This window comes from Pongo abelii, chromosome 2 (assembly GCF_028885655.2).
Source record: "Pongo abelii isolate AG06213 chromosome 2, NHGRI_mPonAbe1-v2.0_pri, whole genome shotgun sequence".
NCBI classification, from domain to species: domain Eukaryota; kingdom Metazoa; phylum Chordata; class Mammalia; order Primates; family Hominidae; genus Pongo; species Pongo abelii.
Genome location: NC_085928.1, coordinates 98178259 through 98197284, shown reverse-complemented (window position 1 = coordinate 98197284; position 19026 = coordinate 98178259). Strand labels below are relative to the sequence as shown.

Below are 19026 nucleotides of genomic sequence, written 5' to 3'. Positions count from 1 at the left end.
ATTTGTCAATTTTGGCTTTTGTTGCCATTGCTTTTGGTGTTTTAGACATGAAGTCCTTGCCCATGCTTATGTCCTAAATGGTATTGCCTAGGTTTTCTTCTAGGGTTTTTATGGTTTTGGGTCTAACATGTAAGTCTTTAATCCATCTTGAATTAATTTTTATATAAGATGTAAGGAAGAGATCCAGTTTCAGCTTTCTACATATGGCTAGCCAGTTTTCCCAGCACCATTTATTAAATAGGGAATCGTTTACCCATTTCTTGTTTTTGTCAGGTTTGTCAAAGATCAGATGGTTGTAAATATGTGGCATTACGTCCTATCCCATTTCTATCTCCTCTCCCCATTTGGAAATAATTACCACCCCAAATTTTGTGTTTATTATTTCTTTGCTTGTCTTTTAGGCTGATCATATATGTTTGCATCCATAAATATATATTATTTGGTTTTGCATGTTTTTAAACTTTATTCGGGCTACAATTTTTTTTCCTACTTTGCTTTTTTTCCTACTCAATCTTATATCCTGGAGATTAAATCACAATGTTGTACATGGAGTTCATTCATTTTCACCGAAGTAAAGTATTCCATTGTAAGACTTCACCACAATTTATCTGCCCACTCTGCTGTTGATAGAAATTTGGGTTTGTTCTTAGGTTTTTTGCTACTATAGACAATGCTATTCTGAACATGCTTATACATATAACCTAGTTCACATAGCAATAATATTCTCGAATGTCTATCTAAGATTTAAATTGCTGATCCGCATAGCATATTCAGCTTCAATTTCACTGGATAAAACAAAAATATATGGCTCACACCTGTAATCCCAGCACTTTGGGAGGCCAAGGCAGGCGGATCACAAGGTCAGGAGTTCGAGACCAGCCTGGCCAATATGGTGAAACCCCGTCTCCACTAAAAATACAAAAATTAGCCAGGCATGGTGGCAGGCGCCTATATTCCCAGCTACTTGGGAGGCTGAGGCAGGAGAACCACTTGAACCCGAGAGGCAGAGGTTGCAGTGAGCCGAGATCACACCACTGCCCTCCAGCCTGGGTGACAGAGGGAGGCTCCACTCAAAAAACAAAAACAAAAAAATGTTTTCCAAAACAGTTCTATTTATTTACATGATCACAAGCACCTTGCAAGTATGCCAATCACTCCACCTCTTTACCAATAACTTATGTCACTGGTCTTTTACACTTTTGCCAATTTGATATGCGTTGTGCAGGTAGATGATCTGCAGAGACATCATCTACCAATTCCTTCATTCCTTCCTACTTGTACACAAATGTTGTTCCTCACAACTAGAGCTGAAGTTTATTTACCCTCTTCTCGAACCTGGGCTGGACTGTGACTTCCTTCTGCCAACCGAATGCAGCAAAATAATCAGTATACCCGTTGTAGCGCTAGCCTACAGGGAGACTGGCAGCTTCTGCTTCTACCCACTGGAAGCCAGCCACCATGTTCTAGAAGCTCAACCACCCTGTGACCACCACGGTGTGAGGAAGACCATACCAGACATACGGACAGGCCATGCAGAAAGACAGGGAGGCCTGGTGGTCATGGTGGCCCCTTTGTCTTGTTTCAGGCCTCAAAGGGAAGAATTTCAATGTTTCATCATTATATTTTGTGTCTGCATTGTTTTTTTATAGACATTTTATTAGGCTTCGCATTATTACAACAATGCCAAAAGTATTTTTTAATCATTAGTGAATGTTTAACATTACCAAACATTTTTTTTCTGTATCTCATGGTTTATCGCCATTTTTCAACTTTCATATGTTATTGTAATGAATTGCATTAATGAAATTTTTAACATTAATCTCCCCTGGCATTACTATGAAAAACTCCACTCAGTCATTACATATTTTTTATATGTTACTGGATTCAGCTTGCTAATATTTTGTAAGGATCTTTTATTTATGTTTATGACTGGGATTGGTTTATAATTTTCCTATCCTATGCTGTCGTTGTCAGGTTTTAATATTAATATAGCCTTCCAAATGAAGTAGGAAGTGTTCCTTCCTTTAATGTGTCTGGAAATGGTTTCTGTGAAATTGGAATTTTTTTTTACACTAATGTTCATTAGAAATCACCAGCAAAACCATTCACAGCTGTTATTTTCTTTTTCCAAAGAACATTACTTACTAATCCACTTTTAATGGTTATAGGAATATTCATGTTTCTAATTAGTTGAGTCAGTGTTCACACATTTTTTTCCCCAAAGAATTTTTTGTTTCATCTAAATTTTCACACTTATTTGCAGGAAATGTCTACAAAACCCACTTATCTTTATATCAATAGTATTTATGATTATGTCTTCCTTTTCATTTCTAATATTCTACATTATTAACCTCTCTTTTTTTAAGTTTTATTTTAGCTTTAACCACTCTTTTTCCTGATGAATCTTAGTAGATGCATGTCAAGTTAAGTATTCTAATCAAGGAACCAATTTTGGCTATATTGATTATGCAATTACACTTTTATTTTCTGTTTCATTCATGTCTGCTGCTTTTAAATATTTCCTTCCTTCTACTTTCTTTGGGCTTATTCTATTTTTTTTCCTAATTTTTTAAGTTGGATGCTTATCATACTAATTTTCAGCCTTGTTTCATTCCTAAGATAATCCTTCAGACTACAAGTCTTGATTTGGCTATCTTTAAATTTGCTTGGTTTCTTATAGTCTCTTGTTCTTTATTCATTTTTCAATCTCTTATTTATTTAAACATATTAAACACACATTAATATTTCATAGTCTTTTTCTTATAATTCCAACTTTTGAAGTCTTTGCTTTCTGATTCTGCTATTTATTCTTTCTACTAGCTATCACTTATGGTGGCCTGTTTTCTTGCAGATTTTGTGATTTTTCTCCTTTTTTTGGTACTGTATACTAGTTTTTTTTTTTTTGGAACTTTATCTGAAAAAATACTTTAAGGCCTATGTGGTCCTTTAGAGAATTTGCCTCTGACAATACCTGGGGACACTACCAACCAAGAATGTAGCTGCTTTCAGCTACATTCTCTACCTGAAGTTTTTAGATCATCTTGCACAGCACATCCATGTAAGAGCCAGCTGTGTTTATGGATTCTGATAACAAATTTTTTCATCTTTTACTTGGCTCAAAGCTTTAAAACAGAAAATCTTCCCTGGAGTCCCCTGGTCTAAGTGTGAGGAGGGGGAATAGGGTAAGGTTATTTTTAGTTTGCCTCTGCACTAGCAGTATAGCTGTCTGATATCCCAGCTTCATGTGGTGGTGGTAATAGGGTTCCTACTATCCCTCATCTTAAGTAGGCCCAGACTTGTCTCTTTTCTTCAGTGTCCTTGTGGCTATGAAAACCAGAGCTCAAGTTCATCCATCTGAAAATTGCTAACAAGAATAAATAACCTGATATGGATTGGCTGTGTCCCCACCCAAATCTCATCTTGAATTGTAGCTCCCATAATTCCCACATGTCATGGGAGGGACCCAGCAGGAGGTAATTGAACCATGGGGGTGGGGCCAGTCTTTCCCATGCTATTCTCATGATAGTGAATAAGTCTCATGAGATCTGATGGTTTCATAAAGGGCAGTTCCCTTGCATACACTCTCTTGCCTGCTGCCATGTAAGACATGACTTTGCTCCTCATTTGCCTTCCACCATGATGGTGAGGCCTCCTCAGCCATGTGGAACTGTGAGTTCATTAAATCTCTTTCCTTTATAAATTACCTAGTCCTGGGTATGTCTTTATTAGCAGCATGAGAACAGACTAATACACAACCCATGCTCTACTTATCACACAGCCTTCCTGCTATCACTTAGCTTTGACTCTTGAGGTTCTTTCTTACTCAAGAGCTCATAAGTACATTTTAAAATATATGTTTAAAAATATATTTCATTCAGTATTTTTTGTTGTTTTCAGCAAGAAAACTGACATAAACAATAACAAGCTACTGACAATACCGGCTGAGCATGAACAGGAGTGAGACTCCCATGTTCAGAAGGGTTCAGGTTGCACAACTTAGTAGAAAGGTTGATATGAATGGAAATCCCATTTGCAAGAAGTCAGACTATGTCAGGGAACAAATAAGCTTCATCTTGCTAGCCAAATCTAAAGGATTGGTATTGGCTAAACAAAAAAATTGTCTTGAGAAGGATCCTAAGTATGCTTAAATATTCACTGGGAAAGAATCATGACTGCTTATCAATGTGCCCCAGGTATATGTGAGCAAGTGAGCACTGCTCAGATATGTGCAGTTTCTGAAACACATTATTTCTTTATAATTTAATGAATCATGAGTGTGTGGTCATTTTTATGTGGAACAAAAGTAAGACGTTCTCTCTCATACATATCAAGAATATAGTATAAATAAAAACAGGGAAAATCAGAATTAGGATTATCTAAAATGATAAAAGATATTAAAATCTGTTATGATCTGTTATGACCCTCTTCTCAGGGGGGTATGGCTCCAAATTATATCCAGTTGTAGCTGACAGCACAGTTTATAGTTGATTCCACATACGAAACTGATTCATCTGAAATTAACACTCAAAAACTTTCAACTCTACACACCTAAGCAAAGATGATGTCTATAGTGAAAAAACCAATTTGTGCTAACTTCCACAAATACCACAGTAGAAAGCTAGTGTGGGGTTTGGGGTATTGAGAGGGAAATGAAAAGGAAATCAACTGGATATAGACAATAGGGTTTAGTCAGGAGGAAGGGCATGGCAGCGTCTACATACACCTCCTTTAGTCAATAAAAATAGATTGATAATGATAAAACTATTTCAGCCTATAAATATTAAATAGGCAGTGGCTCTAAATAGCTTTCAGATATTGCTGCCATAAGGTAAATTTTAAATAAATATTTATGTAGACAGCAACAGAGAAAAGCTTTTCTAAGGGGAACATAGTTACAGGGTAAAAAAAAATCATATTCTCCCATAAAAATATGCCTTTTGCTTCTTTTACAGCCATAAATTCCATAAAAATGGAAAGTGATGCAATCGAACATACATGAGAACTGAGGCCAGGGAAGGTCTGTCTCTGTGACGGCCAGAAGAAAAGCCAATCGGAATTACATCACATGCTTTATATGAAGTCCATGTGGACATCAGGCACACTTCATCCCGTCTGAAAATTCTTCCCCCACTTACGTCTGTGACACAAACTACACCCTGAAAAAAACACTCTGCCAACGAAAACAGCTTCTTTTTCACTACAGATATGGCCTTTATGTCTAGAAAGTGATATGCTTACTATCATGCAGTTTGGGTTAGGAGGTTTGTAATCTATCAGAGGTTTATAAGAAAATGTGTTACAAATTCAGAATAAAGGAGGAGATCTAAGACAGCAGATCGGCATCTTTGGCAAACACTGGAAACAGAGGGAGCAGCTAATATAGAAATACTGGAATGAGTAGATGAAAAATGTGTTAGACTAGGAACAAAGCTTCGTACAGAAAGGAAATGCCATTATTCTTTCCCTACCAGAAAAACAATTATGTATTTGGTATGTTCCATTCTCTGAGGCTAAATGGAGCTCTTGAAAGTATTTCATGCTTTCTGTGGCCTCCGAGATTCAGCTCTCACAGTTTGATTCCTCTAACCCTTCAGTGTTGGGGTAGGAATTGGAGTTTCCAACAGACTAAAGTTACACATCTGAGATCTCCCAGAGGCTCAGTTCTCAGAGACAATGTCCATGTGCCAAAGGACTTGCAAGATGCCAGGATTTCTACCCCAGCTAACTATGTTTTCTATTCCTGCCTTTGCACCAGCTGAGTTTTGCAACCCACCTTCTACCTTTCCAAAAATGTTATATCATGGTTTTTCTAAGATGTCATGTTTGTAAAAGCAATTCAGGCATTCACTGATACTTAATTTAATCAAAGAACTTTCAAGAGACCCTACCGATTCCAACCACCTGCTCTGGATCAAAATGGAAGTGCACACCCTTCCATGTGCCTATTTAAAATACTTTCTTTCCCTCCAATCTACATGATTTATTCATTTTAATAAGTAATGCAAGCAGTATTCCCAGGCTTAAATGAGTAATCACACTCATCACTCAAAGTAGAATTGGGCTGGGTGTGGTGGCTCACATCTGTAATCCCAGCACTTTGGGAGGCTGAGACAGGCAGATCACTTGAGATCAGGAGTTTGAGACCAGCCTGACCAACATGGTGAAACCCCATCTCTACCAAAAAAATACAAAAAATAGCTGGCATGGTGGTGCGCACCTGTAATCCCAGCTACTCAGGACGCTGGGGTGAGATAATTGGTTGAACCTGGGAGGTGGAGGCTGCAGTGAGCCAAGATCGCACCACTGCACCCCAGCCTGGGTGACAGAGTGAGATCCTGTCTCAAAACAAGGAAACAAAAAAAACCAATTAAGGGAATTAAGAAAAGTAAGTAATTAATGATAGGAAACAATAGCAATAAATGTTATAGTTCAATCCAATAAGAATATTCTTTCAATGGAGAAAATATTAAAAACTGACCCTTACTAGTACTTTTTAGCTAATTTTTAACAGTAAAAGAGGTATCCACATGACATAAGAATTCATTTTATTTGTATTTCCTAGAAATCCACTTTTCCCATTAGTCAAGTTAAATATAACACTTATTGTTATGATTATTATTTGGTTATACTTCTTCAATAATAATGTTCATCATTATAAGCTAGATTTTTGGGCCAGGTACTTTAACCACACTATTTCATTTTAATCTTATTTAGTCCATCTGAACCATCCTGTAAGGTTGGTGCTGTCGCCCCTATTTTATATAAGAAAGGGTGGTCAAGTGACTTTGGTCACTCCTCAAGCCACTCCCTATGCAGCTGGCAAAGGCAGGCTGGAGACTTGCTGGAGTCTGCTTTCATCTTCAGCCTGCACTCTTTCCGCCTCACTCCACTACTTTTCTCAAACATTCTTCTGACCTGACCACTTCTGGAACCATTAAAAGTAACTAGCCATTAAAAGTTAAATCTAACTCAAGAATTGATGGTCTCTCAGACAAACGTGGGCTAATAAAGGTCATGACTTGCTGAAGATCATATAAATGTTTTATTCACCTGGACAGAGTCCATGATGAGGGGCAGAGTTTGCAAATTTCATGACATTTTCAGCTGTAGAAGTGGCTTGAACAATCTCCCATTGTGGAATAACAGAGTCAGGGGAAAAGTTTAAGCCAAAACAATAATTTCCCCCAAACTTCTTGAGTTCACTCATATCTGTGCCTCTGGTCTTCATTCCCAGAACGATTTGGGCACTGTCTTCAGGTCACCCTAGTACTGTGCTTGCCGAACCTCGGCTTAACTCTCTGAGAGGGAGGGACTGCAAGAAAGAAACCAGAGGAAGGACTGAGCAGGGAAACTTATCCTAAATTTTGAGGCTGTCCCTGGTTACATTCAAATCCACTGGACAGTCCCCTCATATCTCCACTCCTTGATCCACGTTTTCAGCACAATCTCAACATCTAGTTAGAGATGGAAAGTTGACAGAAGTATGAATAGTTTTGTGTTTTTTCCTTGTGTATACATGCATGCATACACACACACACACACACACACACACGTTGTGATGAAGTAAACGCTAGATAAATATAATTTCCTCCCTATAATTTGCAAACTCAGCAAGGAGTATGCACATATTTCACAACTGATGAAAATCATTTAAACATTTTTCTCTCCTCTCCCACTGCTTTCTCACAGAGGTCTGCATTACTCTAACTCTGCTGCATTTCATAAAGCAACAAACAAGATTAAAACCTAGAACAAGAGAACAGGCATATTTAAGAGCAAGTGGTAGAAAAAGAAAAAAGAAAAAAAAATTTTTTAATTGGTGTAGTTATTATTTTCAGAAGCAAAATGATTTAAACAGAGGAACAGATAAAAGCATCTCACAGTCTCAAAAGACCTATTTGAGCTATTCATAAATTTAATAATTATGCATATGTAAAAATAATAAATATTCAGGTGCTTGGTCCATTTAAAGCCCCAAATTTATTTTTGAAAAAATACAATCCAAAATCTTTAAAACTGACAATAACAATATAAACTAATAGAGCAGGTTACTGTAAAATATTTTATAAAGATTCCATGGCAATAGATAACAGTAATAACATCAATACTACTGTCAACAACAATGCCTGCCATTCGATGGATACTTAATCAGACAAGGGACTAAGGGCTTTAAATGAATAATCTCCTGGAATCATCAGACCAACCCAATGATGTAGGTATTTTTCTTATCCCTATTTCATGGATAAAGAAACTGAGGCTTAGGGAAGTTGAATAATTTAACTAAAGGGCAGCATTGGGACTCAAAACTATTTATGTCTTAAACACTATGCTAAAACCAAAATAGCTTAATACCTTTTTTTTTTTGAGATGTAGTCTTGCTGTGTCGCCCAGGCTGGAGTGCAGTGGTACCATCTTGGCTCACTGCAACCTCTACCTCCCAGGTTCAAGTGATTCTCCTGACTCAGCCTCCTGAGTAGCTGGGATTACAGGTGCATGTCACCATGCCTGGCTAATTTTTGTGTTTTTTTGTAGAGACAGGGTTTCACCACATTAGCCAGGCTGGTCTCGAACTCCTGACCTCAGCTGATCTGCCTGCTTCAGCCTCCCAACCTAATAACATTTAAATGAGTTAAATTGGCTTGTAATCACAAATATTTTGAGACAATCACATTCTAGGAGAGGCAAGAAATTTGACAATGATAGCAACTTCAAAAAAATAGCAAACTTACGTGATGGTGGAAATTTGGAAGAGAGTGGACTATAAATATGTTAATTCCCAAGGAAGAGGAATACCAAAGGAACTCCTAATTGAAGCCTGAACCTCTCAGTAAGGAGAAATTCCACCAAAGGTTTTCCCTGGTTGCTTTTTGGAATCTATATGTCTGAACTAAAAATCTTCCGCATTCTCCTTTGTTGTCCATATATTAAATAATATCACATAAAGCATATTATATGGGGTATTTGGAAAAAGCACGTATGTAAACTGTAACTTTCTAGTCACATTAAGAACATAAAAGTTTATAACCCTGGACCGTACCTTGGTCTTCATAAACTTGGAGTGACTTTTGTAAACCTCAATTTGTTTGATCTCTTCTTCGCGGTCCTCAGTGTTCAGCACACCATTGGCTTTTAACATCTGGATCTCATCCTCAAGATCCCTTATGTTTCGTTCCAATGAAGCGATTTTTGTGTCCTGTTGGTAAAGAAGAAAAGAAAAATAAAAATAAAGAATAAAAATTATTTTTAAGACCATCAAAACAGAATTTAAGAAAGTAATTTTGGTAGTGCTGTTACATATTAACCATGGTATAGATAGCCCCGAATTTAGGACAATTTATTTTTTTCACAGCTGAGGATCATTTGTGAGATGATAGTTTAAGCTCCCAATCAAGACCATGTGTCAATACAATACAGAGAATTATCTAGATATGTTTGTCTAATATCTGGGAATCCAATTACCAAAGCAACAGTGATAAAAGTAATCTAAGTGTTAAAAAACAAAACAGAACACCATTTAAGTGGACAGATTTTAATCTGGGATATAGTTTACCTGTGTATATTTTTGAATCCACTTATAAACACAAAAACAGTTAGTTTATGTGTATATTTTATGGCTGGTTTTATGAGGCATGTTTGGAATTTGACTCTGAGAGAGAAAGAAATTCAAATCTACTAATGGGAAAAAGGATTCCCAGCTAAAATACAGATGTAAGTGAAACTAAATAACTGAATCTTGACTTGGTATGACTGATACACTAAATATTGAAAATTTATAGTGATTGGAAATAATACATCACAATGTCATAATTTATTTGGCGAGCAGTCAGGTCCCTACGTGACAAAAAACATGACTACCTTGCAGGGCATTTCAACCTATTGATTTATGGAGCCAACAACTAGAAATATTACACTCAGATGTGGAATTAATTGGGAAAAAGTTACCAATGACAGACTCTATACACAAGATAGAGCATTAGAAACAATGCATTAGAAAATAGAGAAGAGAGAGCTCTTATAGGGGAACGAAAACAAAAAAAAAATGACAAAAAAATTTTCCACAACAGTAAGTATTAGGCTTCAATCGGTCTTTGAAATGAAAGTTTGACACATTGAAAACTGACTTCAAGTTTTCTCAGTGTCACATCTGCCTGCCATTTTATTGCACAGAGTTAAGGAGCTCATATTAAATTTGTAACTGAATGCTAATACAGAATAATCTACCAACTTTTTTAACCAATTCATTTTCTCAGAATCAAAAAGACTAAGAATTCCAAAAGTAAAGACAATGAATAGGCTATTCTATTTATAAGTAACTCATTTTTAAAAACCTTGCAACAAACGTGTCTGTCCTGATTTTGTGGCTATTGTCTACTTTATTTTCCTATAATCTATGCCCAATGGTATATCTCCTATGGCAATATAGTAATTATCATTGTTATTATCATTAACATTGTCATCATGTTAAAAGGAGGAAAAGGAGGAGCAGTAAATTTATGCAACTCTATTATGTACCAAGAACTGAGTGCTCTAAGTTCCGTAGACACTTTTATTAATTCTCAGAAAAACTTCAAGAAGATGAAATAAAAAGATTTTGAAAATTCCAAGATTATTAGGAAATGGAACATTCTGTAGTATTTCATTTTCCTTTAAAAATAAAACCTATTGTATTTTTTCAGTTGTAAAAGCAATATACTTTGAATTCATAGAAAATGGAGAAAACCTCTAATCCTACTGTCTAGAAATAACTACCATTAATGTTTTCATGTATATTCTTCCAGTATTTTTCTATTTAGATGCCATTTCTGGAAATACTGTATACTACCAGTTTAAATTTTGAAAAGTGTTATGGACTGAATGTTGAGTTCCCCAGAAATATATATGTTGAAGTTCTAACCCTCAACATGACGGTATTTGGAGATGGGGCCTTTGGTGGGTAATTAGGATTAGATGAGGCTAGGAGAGTAGAGCCCTCAGAATGGGATTAGAGCCCTTATAAGAAGAGACACCAGGAAGCTGCTCACTCTCCCTCTCTCTACCAAGAAAGGACACGGGGAGAAGGCAGCTATCTATAAGCCAGGAAGAGAGCCCTCACCAGAACCTTATCATGCTGGCACCCTAATCTCGGCCTTCTAGCCTCCAGAACTGTAAGAAAAACAAATCTCCATTATTGAAGTCACCCAGTCTATAGAGCTATGAGAACTCCACAGATAAAAAGAAAGGCGGCCGGGCATGGTGGCTCACACCTGTAATCCCAGTACTTTGGGAGGCCGAGGTGAGTGGATCACCTGAGGTAGGGAGTTCGAGACCAGCCTGACCAACCAACATGGAGAAACCCCGTCTCTACTAAAAATACAAAATTAGCCGGAGGTGGTTGCGCATGGCTGTAATCTCAACCACTCAGGATGCTGAATCAGAAGAATTGCTCGAACCCAGGGGGCAGAGTTGGAGGTGAGCCGAGATCGCGCCACTGCACTCCAGCCTGGGCAACAAAAGTGAAACTCCGTCTCAAAAAAAAAAAAAAGAAAGGCAATAATGTCTCAAAAAAAAAAAAAGGCAATAATGGAAGTGCTATGGAAAAAGAACTTCTAGAACTTCATAAGAGATTTTCCAAATAAATAAGAGTCATTTTGAATCAACACGTTTCAGGCTATAAAATCAAGAAAGACTCATTAAACAAAAATTGAAAACCTATATAGATAATTATGATTATTCATAATTCCGCCACTCATATATACCCACTATTAACATTTGTATTCATTCCTATGAAAGCCTTAAGATTATATTTTCACCTTAAAACATACAAAAAGTTATTTCAATTAAAACTCTAATCAATATGATATAGATTTTTTCTCTCTATTGAGATACAAATTGGCTGTTGATGAGATTTACAAATACCCAAGTGCAATATTTAAGCATTTACAAATAGATAAGTGCAATCTTTATAAGAACTGAACTGTAAAGTAAGTGTGAAGGTAAGGGCTAATATCCCAGCTCTTCCTATATAAAATTTCCTAGGATTTTCAACTCAAATCTAAGTGACCATAAAATGTATATGTATGTATACATATATATATACCTATATAAATATATGTGTAGGTGAGTATGTCTGTGTGGCACAATACACTTTGATGTCTTCACATCTTAGACCTTAATTTTTTCGTAACACTTGGTGGAATTCCAATGCCCAATCATGGAGGCAAGAGGAGACGACTCTGCTTCCTCACAAGCCTCAGTTTTCCTCTCAGTAAACTCCTGAGGCTTTAGTGAGCAAGGACTACAACTGACAACTTCTAAATGGCTTAGATGGAACTTTTCACTGGACTCAAGAATTACATACTGCTAAAGAAAGATCAGAACTGGGTTGAGATAGAAAGTTTCTTAACACAGCAAACCTTTTTGACATCTTAAGTTAAAATTTCACCAAATGGTGAAACATTTTGAAAATGTTTTTACTTTTATTAGTTTTCTCAAATTAAGCAACACTCTTCTTTCTTCTCAGAAACTTTTTTCTTCTCTGGCTCTGTTGCCCAAGCTAGAGTGCAGTGGTGTGATCTCAGCTCACTGCAACCTCCGCCTCCCAGGTTCAAGCAATTTTCATGCCTCAGCCTCCCGAGTAGCTGGGATTACCAGCCTGCACCATCATGTACAACTAATTTTTGTATTTTTAGTAGTGATGGGGTTTCACCATGTTGGCCAGGCTAGTTTCGAACTCCTGACCTCAAGTGATCCACCCACCTCAGCCTCCCAAAGTGCTGGGATTAAAAGTGTGAACCACTGTGCCCAGCCTATATTTCTGTTCTTATATAAAAAGTCAATTTCAAGGGCAACAGAGCTCATATCTCACATCATGAGCACAGAGAAAAGTAGGTAGGAGAATATCATTAGGATTCAAAGGAAAACTGATACAAAAAATACAGATATATCAGATGGTTTTGGGTTGGGCCCAAGGAGATATTCAAAATGCCAAACCAGAGAAGGACTGAGGGAATATAAGCATGAAAATAAAAAGCAAGCAAAATGGCTGGCATGTCTACCGCTTCTCAACTGCATCAGTCCAAAGAATTTAGAGGGAAGGAATTTTATCATTTTCTTTTTTAAAAATCGCTAACACTAAGATACATGACTAAAACCTAATCTGTGTAAGGAGGACTATGGAAGTCCATATCAAGTCCTGATATGGCTGAATGTGACATATGGATGTTGAGATACTAAATGCACATGGCTCAGAAACTCGACGCGCTAATCTGGAATAGAGAAAAAAATACATAAATGAAGACATATGTTGTAACTTCCAGAAAAGTGGAGTTTCAGAAGGTAAAGCAACATTTTACGCCCTAATTGCCAAAGAGCTTTCTTCATCTGAACATTTTTACGAGTTATTTATGACTGATATTTTAAAACAATATATGTAGTGATTTTCAAACACATATCTTGATTATATTTCACAAATAAACAAGCTCTAGAAGCAGATAATTGTGGGCCTTCCTTAGAGATGGGGAAAGTGAAATACAATATAGAGTAGTTTTCCCAAAGTTCACAGAACCCAAATGCTCCATGGAAAGGGGGTTGCAGGGTCAAGTATGTTTGAGAAATGCTTGTTAGGAATTTTCAATGAGCATTAACATGAATGGCTCCTGAAAGTCCTGAAGCAAAATATTCTATTTAATTTTATTTATCACAGTATTACCGCCTCTAGAAGTCAATTCCTGAAAAAAAATTTAGGCCTATAATGATCACATTAAGCTCTGGGTAATATTACTAAATTGAAGAGTCAAAACAATAATTTGGATTCTTCAAGGGAAAACTTGCCACAATCACCCCCAATTTAAAATGAAGGGGGGGGGGTGGCACTAAATATCTAGATCAGCCTGTCAGCTTCTGTCACTCAAAAGTGGTTTACTGAGCTCCTGTTCTAAGCCCAGCACTTAAGACGACATCAGTGAAAGAACAGACGTGGACCCCCATACTCCTAGAACTTAGCACCTCACATCTCAGGCAATATTTTTCAAATAGTCTTGAGATAGAGCAACCATGAAATTGTTTTGTGTTTATATTTTGGTTATGGATTGTAAAGATGTAGAAAAAAATTTTCAGGGAAAAAATAAACATCTAAACAATGCTTCCTTCAGTTAGGAAAAAAGATTTCAATTGGGTATCTCTTTTCAATCATTTCTTTCTACACATTCAAAAAATAATACTTATAAAAATTTGATGCATAAATTGCAGATCATAGCTTCTAATTAAAGATTCATACCCAAGACTATTTTACATCTACCATCTCAAAAAATGCAAAATAGGTATTTGATAGGCAACTAATAAATAAAACACTGGAATTGAACCCCAGAAGCCATTTACTCACTAGGCCCACCATGCTAATGTTGAAGCCAGCCTTAACTACTAGCACTAGCCCATGACGACTATAGTTATAGAAATGAGGATGAAAGTGGGATGGGAAGATTGAAATAAGTTTATTTCTTCCTTTTCTCTCTTTCTTTTTTTAAATCTATCTCTAGATTTCTCTAGAACATGTATGCTATAGATTAATAGTAAACTTAGACAAGGAGTTCTCCCATTCATTCATTAATTCAACAAATACAGAAGGCACCTATTGGGAACCAGTCACTTTGCCAGGTGTGTAAGATACCAGGTAGATCTCAACAAGATCCATGGGCATCCTTCCCTCTCTAACATGAAGGACAGCCTGGATCCATGCTACTCAAAGTGTGGTCACAGATCAGCGGCACTGACATCACCTGGGAGCTTTTTCCACATGCAAAATCTCAGGCCCCAACTCAGAACTATTGAATCCAAATCCATATTTTAACAAGATCCTCAGGTGATTCGGGTGTTCTAAATGACTGTACATGTCCAGAAGACACAAGGGACAAGACTGACCAATGCAGAAGACACTAGGGTAACTCTATTTTCCAAATACATTTAGAAAAACATGAATCTAGTTTCAAGAGCCATCCAACTTAACATTAAGTGTACAGCAACCCTGGGAGTAAATTTTCTGGAGTATCTTTGCTAGTCAGGATGCCATTATTACTCTTTTTGTGTTTGTCAAACATTATGTTCCCCTTAAACAGCAAGAAACAGATTTCAATCCCTCTCCAGGAACTGTAAATACTGAAATGGTGAGTGGGTGGAACATCAAAAAGAAGCAATATCATTTAGTCACAAAAAGTAACAATTATATTATTGCTGAGTGTCACAATGTGCTTTCCTTTTAAATACCGTGAGAATTACTGGTTTCATTTTAATATCAGGCCAAGAAAGAAGACATAAGCAGTTTTTACAGAGCATTGAATTCACTGTGATCACATATTGGTCTACGGACACTGATCAACAAACTTAGGGCCAATTTGGTTTTTAAAAGATGTGATCTAATGTTCAGGAAACGTCCCTACATAATTATATTACACATTATTTAGAATAAAATTTGAAACTGTTATTACTGAATACCACAGAGGCTCTTAACAGCCTAACTTTAAAAAATCATCTAGTCATAGCTGCAAACACAATTGAGCAGCCCTGGATCTTAGGCTATCTGAGTAAGGCCCTGCCTTTGGAAGGATTTACTGTGTGGGATGACCGTGGTTATATGAGCCCAAGTTAGACACTCCAGAAAGAAGTTGACTTAGGCCTAAGACATATTAGTAAAAAGAATGAATACCAAAAAAATCAAAAACTCGTCTTCTTGGGCCTTATCAAACTATAAAAGGTGATGACCTAGATTAGAAGATGACTTGAGAATTAGATGGTATCTAATTCTTTATGGCAAAATGTACAAGCACAGAAAAGGTTGGACTAGATCAAATGAAAAGCAATTAGGGTGCTTTGATGTTTCTTTTCCTGGTGTTATTTGCCTGCTTCTGACTCATTCTTCATGAAACCCATGCCCTTGGAACACATCCTTCCTGTCATCCTGTCTCTGTGCATATTACTAAGGACTCATAAGCAGATGTGTCTCTAGTGGTTCTTGCTGGACACTGTGTGACCTTTGAAGTTATGATCTCCATATATTAATTTGTTCTTGTTGTTAATGGACTCAGCTCTAAGAAAAAGAGCTAAATCTAAAGCAATCCAGACAGACCGCACTTGAAGGTAAAACATCTGATCTTTACGGAGTCACAAACCTGGATGCAAATCCTAGTTCAGGCTTTTACAATAAGACCATGCTCATGAGTATGTTAAGAAAATTACAAGTGAGGTACAATGAATACAAAGTGTCTATCACAGAGCCTACCCCAAGAGGGTGAAAAGTTGTCATTATTATCATAAGCCAAAAACAATGTAGTAAGTCCCTACTAATTCCCCAGTTGTTACTTACACAATTAGAAGACAGCTTCCATTTTTATTTCATCCTGTTAAACTTTCTGAGCATGTTCCTAACCTTGCTAATCCTATAACCTAAGATTGCTACAAGAATTAAATGAGTGGCTACTTGGAGGTTTCCAGAACAACAGCTAAAACACAGTAGTGCTCAATAAATGTTAGCGTCCCTCCTGTTTCCAGCTGTCACACATATCTATTACTTTTTTGGTCTGACCAGCTGCCTTTCCTTTTGGGAACTGCATCTTCCCAACATCCCCATGGTTTTAATAGAGTTTTAAATTGTGTGGCCCTGCCCAGAGACAGGTACCATGGGTCTTCTGAACACAATGATTGATTCAGGGGTAAACTTTTAACTCTAGGAAGGCCAATCAGAGTTCTTTTAGGGAACTAACATTAATCCAGAGGAGAAAAGATCTCTCTCTTCTTTTCTGAGTAAGGAAAATGAAAAAAAAAAAGAAAATAACCCCATGACTGGATGTGGCCTTCTTTGATATCATGTATTGAGAACCTATCTGAATGATTGGGCCCTTATAACATCATTTGAACAGCTATATATAGCTACATTTGAACCATCCACTCTCCAGAACACCAAATATGAGAGTAAGTTTTCTGTTACTTATAACAGAAAAAATATAATGCACAAGTGACAGTGTGAAAGGTAATGCCAAAATATGTAATATTCTATAAGTCTATATATAGAGAAGTCAGGAATGGGTAAGATTGCCATAGCAGAGTCAAGAAATCTCCAGAAAGCACAGGAGCCTAACGTGGGGTTTGGAGATGAATAAAAATAATATTATCACAGAGAAGATGAAATTCTTTCCAGCTAGAAGTAATAATACATACAAAATCAAGAGCACTCAGCGTGGTGCCCAGGATATAATATTTAATAAATGTAAGTTTAAAGAAAAAGAGAATGAATACAGAGCATGTATGTATCAAGGAAGAGTAGAAGACAGAATTGTTCAAATAATATAGATCATGTTTAGCTGCTGAGGAGTTGGAAATGAAAGGAAGGTGCTGCAGAATGATAATCAGTCTTCAGAATCAAGCTAGGAATTTGTACTAGGCTCTGAAAGGGAGTCATAAACTGGTAAATAAGAAGGCAACAAGATAGTCTTTGGGCAGTTAGTAATAAAACCAGATGCCAAAATGGAATCTGAAAACTGTGGAGACGACAAAACCATCACTTAGTGGTGAAAGAATTCTCAGACATGGTTGAGAATCAAGGATAGAGAAAAGGGTAGAAGAATCACCAAAAGAAAGAGGGGCAAACATCATGGAAATCATGGAAAAGTCCTAGAAAATGAGTGAATAGTTTTAAAAAGGAAGAGGAGTCAAAGGTTTGAAGAGCCTAAAGACTAAGAAAAAAGTTAAGATGGCATTGGTGACATGAGGGCAGTTTTATCGGAGTTGTGTTACCATAATTGGAAACTGAACCCCAGTGTTTTAAATCCCATGGAGTCAGGAGTGATTCCCGAGTCACTCAACAGCCAGTATGGGACAGACTCAGATCCCCACAAGACAGACACCTCCTGAAGCACTGGAACCAGGTCTGGGAAGTCCCTGCAGGGCCAAGGATTAACTCTTTAGTCACTGAATTTGGGGACCCCTAGGTAAGGGCTGGAGTTGGGTGAAGGGTACTCTGAGGGTTTGGGGTAGCTGTAGAAGTATTGCAATATTTTAGCAACCAATGTAGCTGTACCTGTGCCTCTCATCTGAGTATTGGTCCTGCAAAGAAAACTGCTTCAGTTAATGTCAAGAGCTTTCTACATCCCTAGTGCATGGAAGGGAGCACTGGCCGATTAAAAATCATTTCCATGTGCCTGTGACACACACTAAAGCAAACATTCCCCAGTGCCAACCTGAACACTAACTGCATCAAAATCATCTAGAGAGTGAGCAAAACACTACTGATGACTTAGTTTCACCCAAGGACATTCTCTTTTGGGGGATTGGGGGACACAAAAATCCGTATTTATTTGTAAGCTCCTCAGCTTGGGGGTAAAAAAAAAGAATACAATAGCTGCTATGTATTGATTACCTACACAAGCACTGTGCTAGGAAATTCTCATTTAATATTCCCCATAATCCTATGAATTAAGGATTTATTTTACCCATTTAACAGGTCAGAAGACTTACAGATGGTAAATAACTTGCCCAAGGTTTCCCCCTGGGTAAACTGGAATCGTTCCCTCAATAGATAGGCCTGCCTTGAATAGAAGAGAGGAGGCCACATATTGGGACCTTGCTGTCCACAGGCCAACCTTAGAAGGGACTGGCTTCAGAGAATGTATGTTATTCTGGTTCTTTCTTCCACAGTAATTTTAGCCTCTAAAGATCACTGAGTAAGGTCAAAAGAAAAGAGTAAAGAGGCTGGGGAGAGAGGAAAGGGAGGAAAAAATTTTCAGAAACTGCTTCCAGATGAGTGGGCAGTCCCTCCATGCATGCAGGGCCATCCCCTCAACGATGGGTTGCATGTCATCTTTCATGTATATCTAAATGGAAGGAGGGTTTGAATTCCAGCTGCCCATCCTGAGAATGCAAGCAATTCAGGAAATACTACTTTGCAACACAGCAAACGCATTTTAGGGAGCCTAAAACGATGGACATCTGACCCCTCCATTTCTCTTCCAGTGTTCTTTAGGAAAAGATTGAGTGAGGAAGCTCTCTCTCCTTGTTAGCCTT

At 37.3% G+C, this 19026-nt stretch overlaps 1 protein-coding gene across 18 annotated transcripts in view; it reads right to left on the bottom strand.

The window, feature by feature from the left end:
- ERC2 (ELKS/RAB6-interacting/CAST family member 2) overlaps window positions 1-19026 on the bottom strand; it is a 969867-nt gene that overhangs the window by 637443 nt on the left and 313398 nt on the right. For all 18 annotated transcript variants that reach the window (XR_008523745.2, XR_008523744.2, XM_054552033.2 and 15 more), the window contains one exon: window positions 9038-9193. Coding sequence is in view for 16 of the 18 variants with exons in the window: in XM_054552033.2 (XP_054408008.1) it covers window positions 9038-9193 (156 nt within the window). In the remaining 2 variants the exon portion in view is untranslated. The remainder of the gene's footprint in view (window positions 1-9037; window positions 9194-19026) is intronic.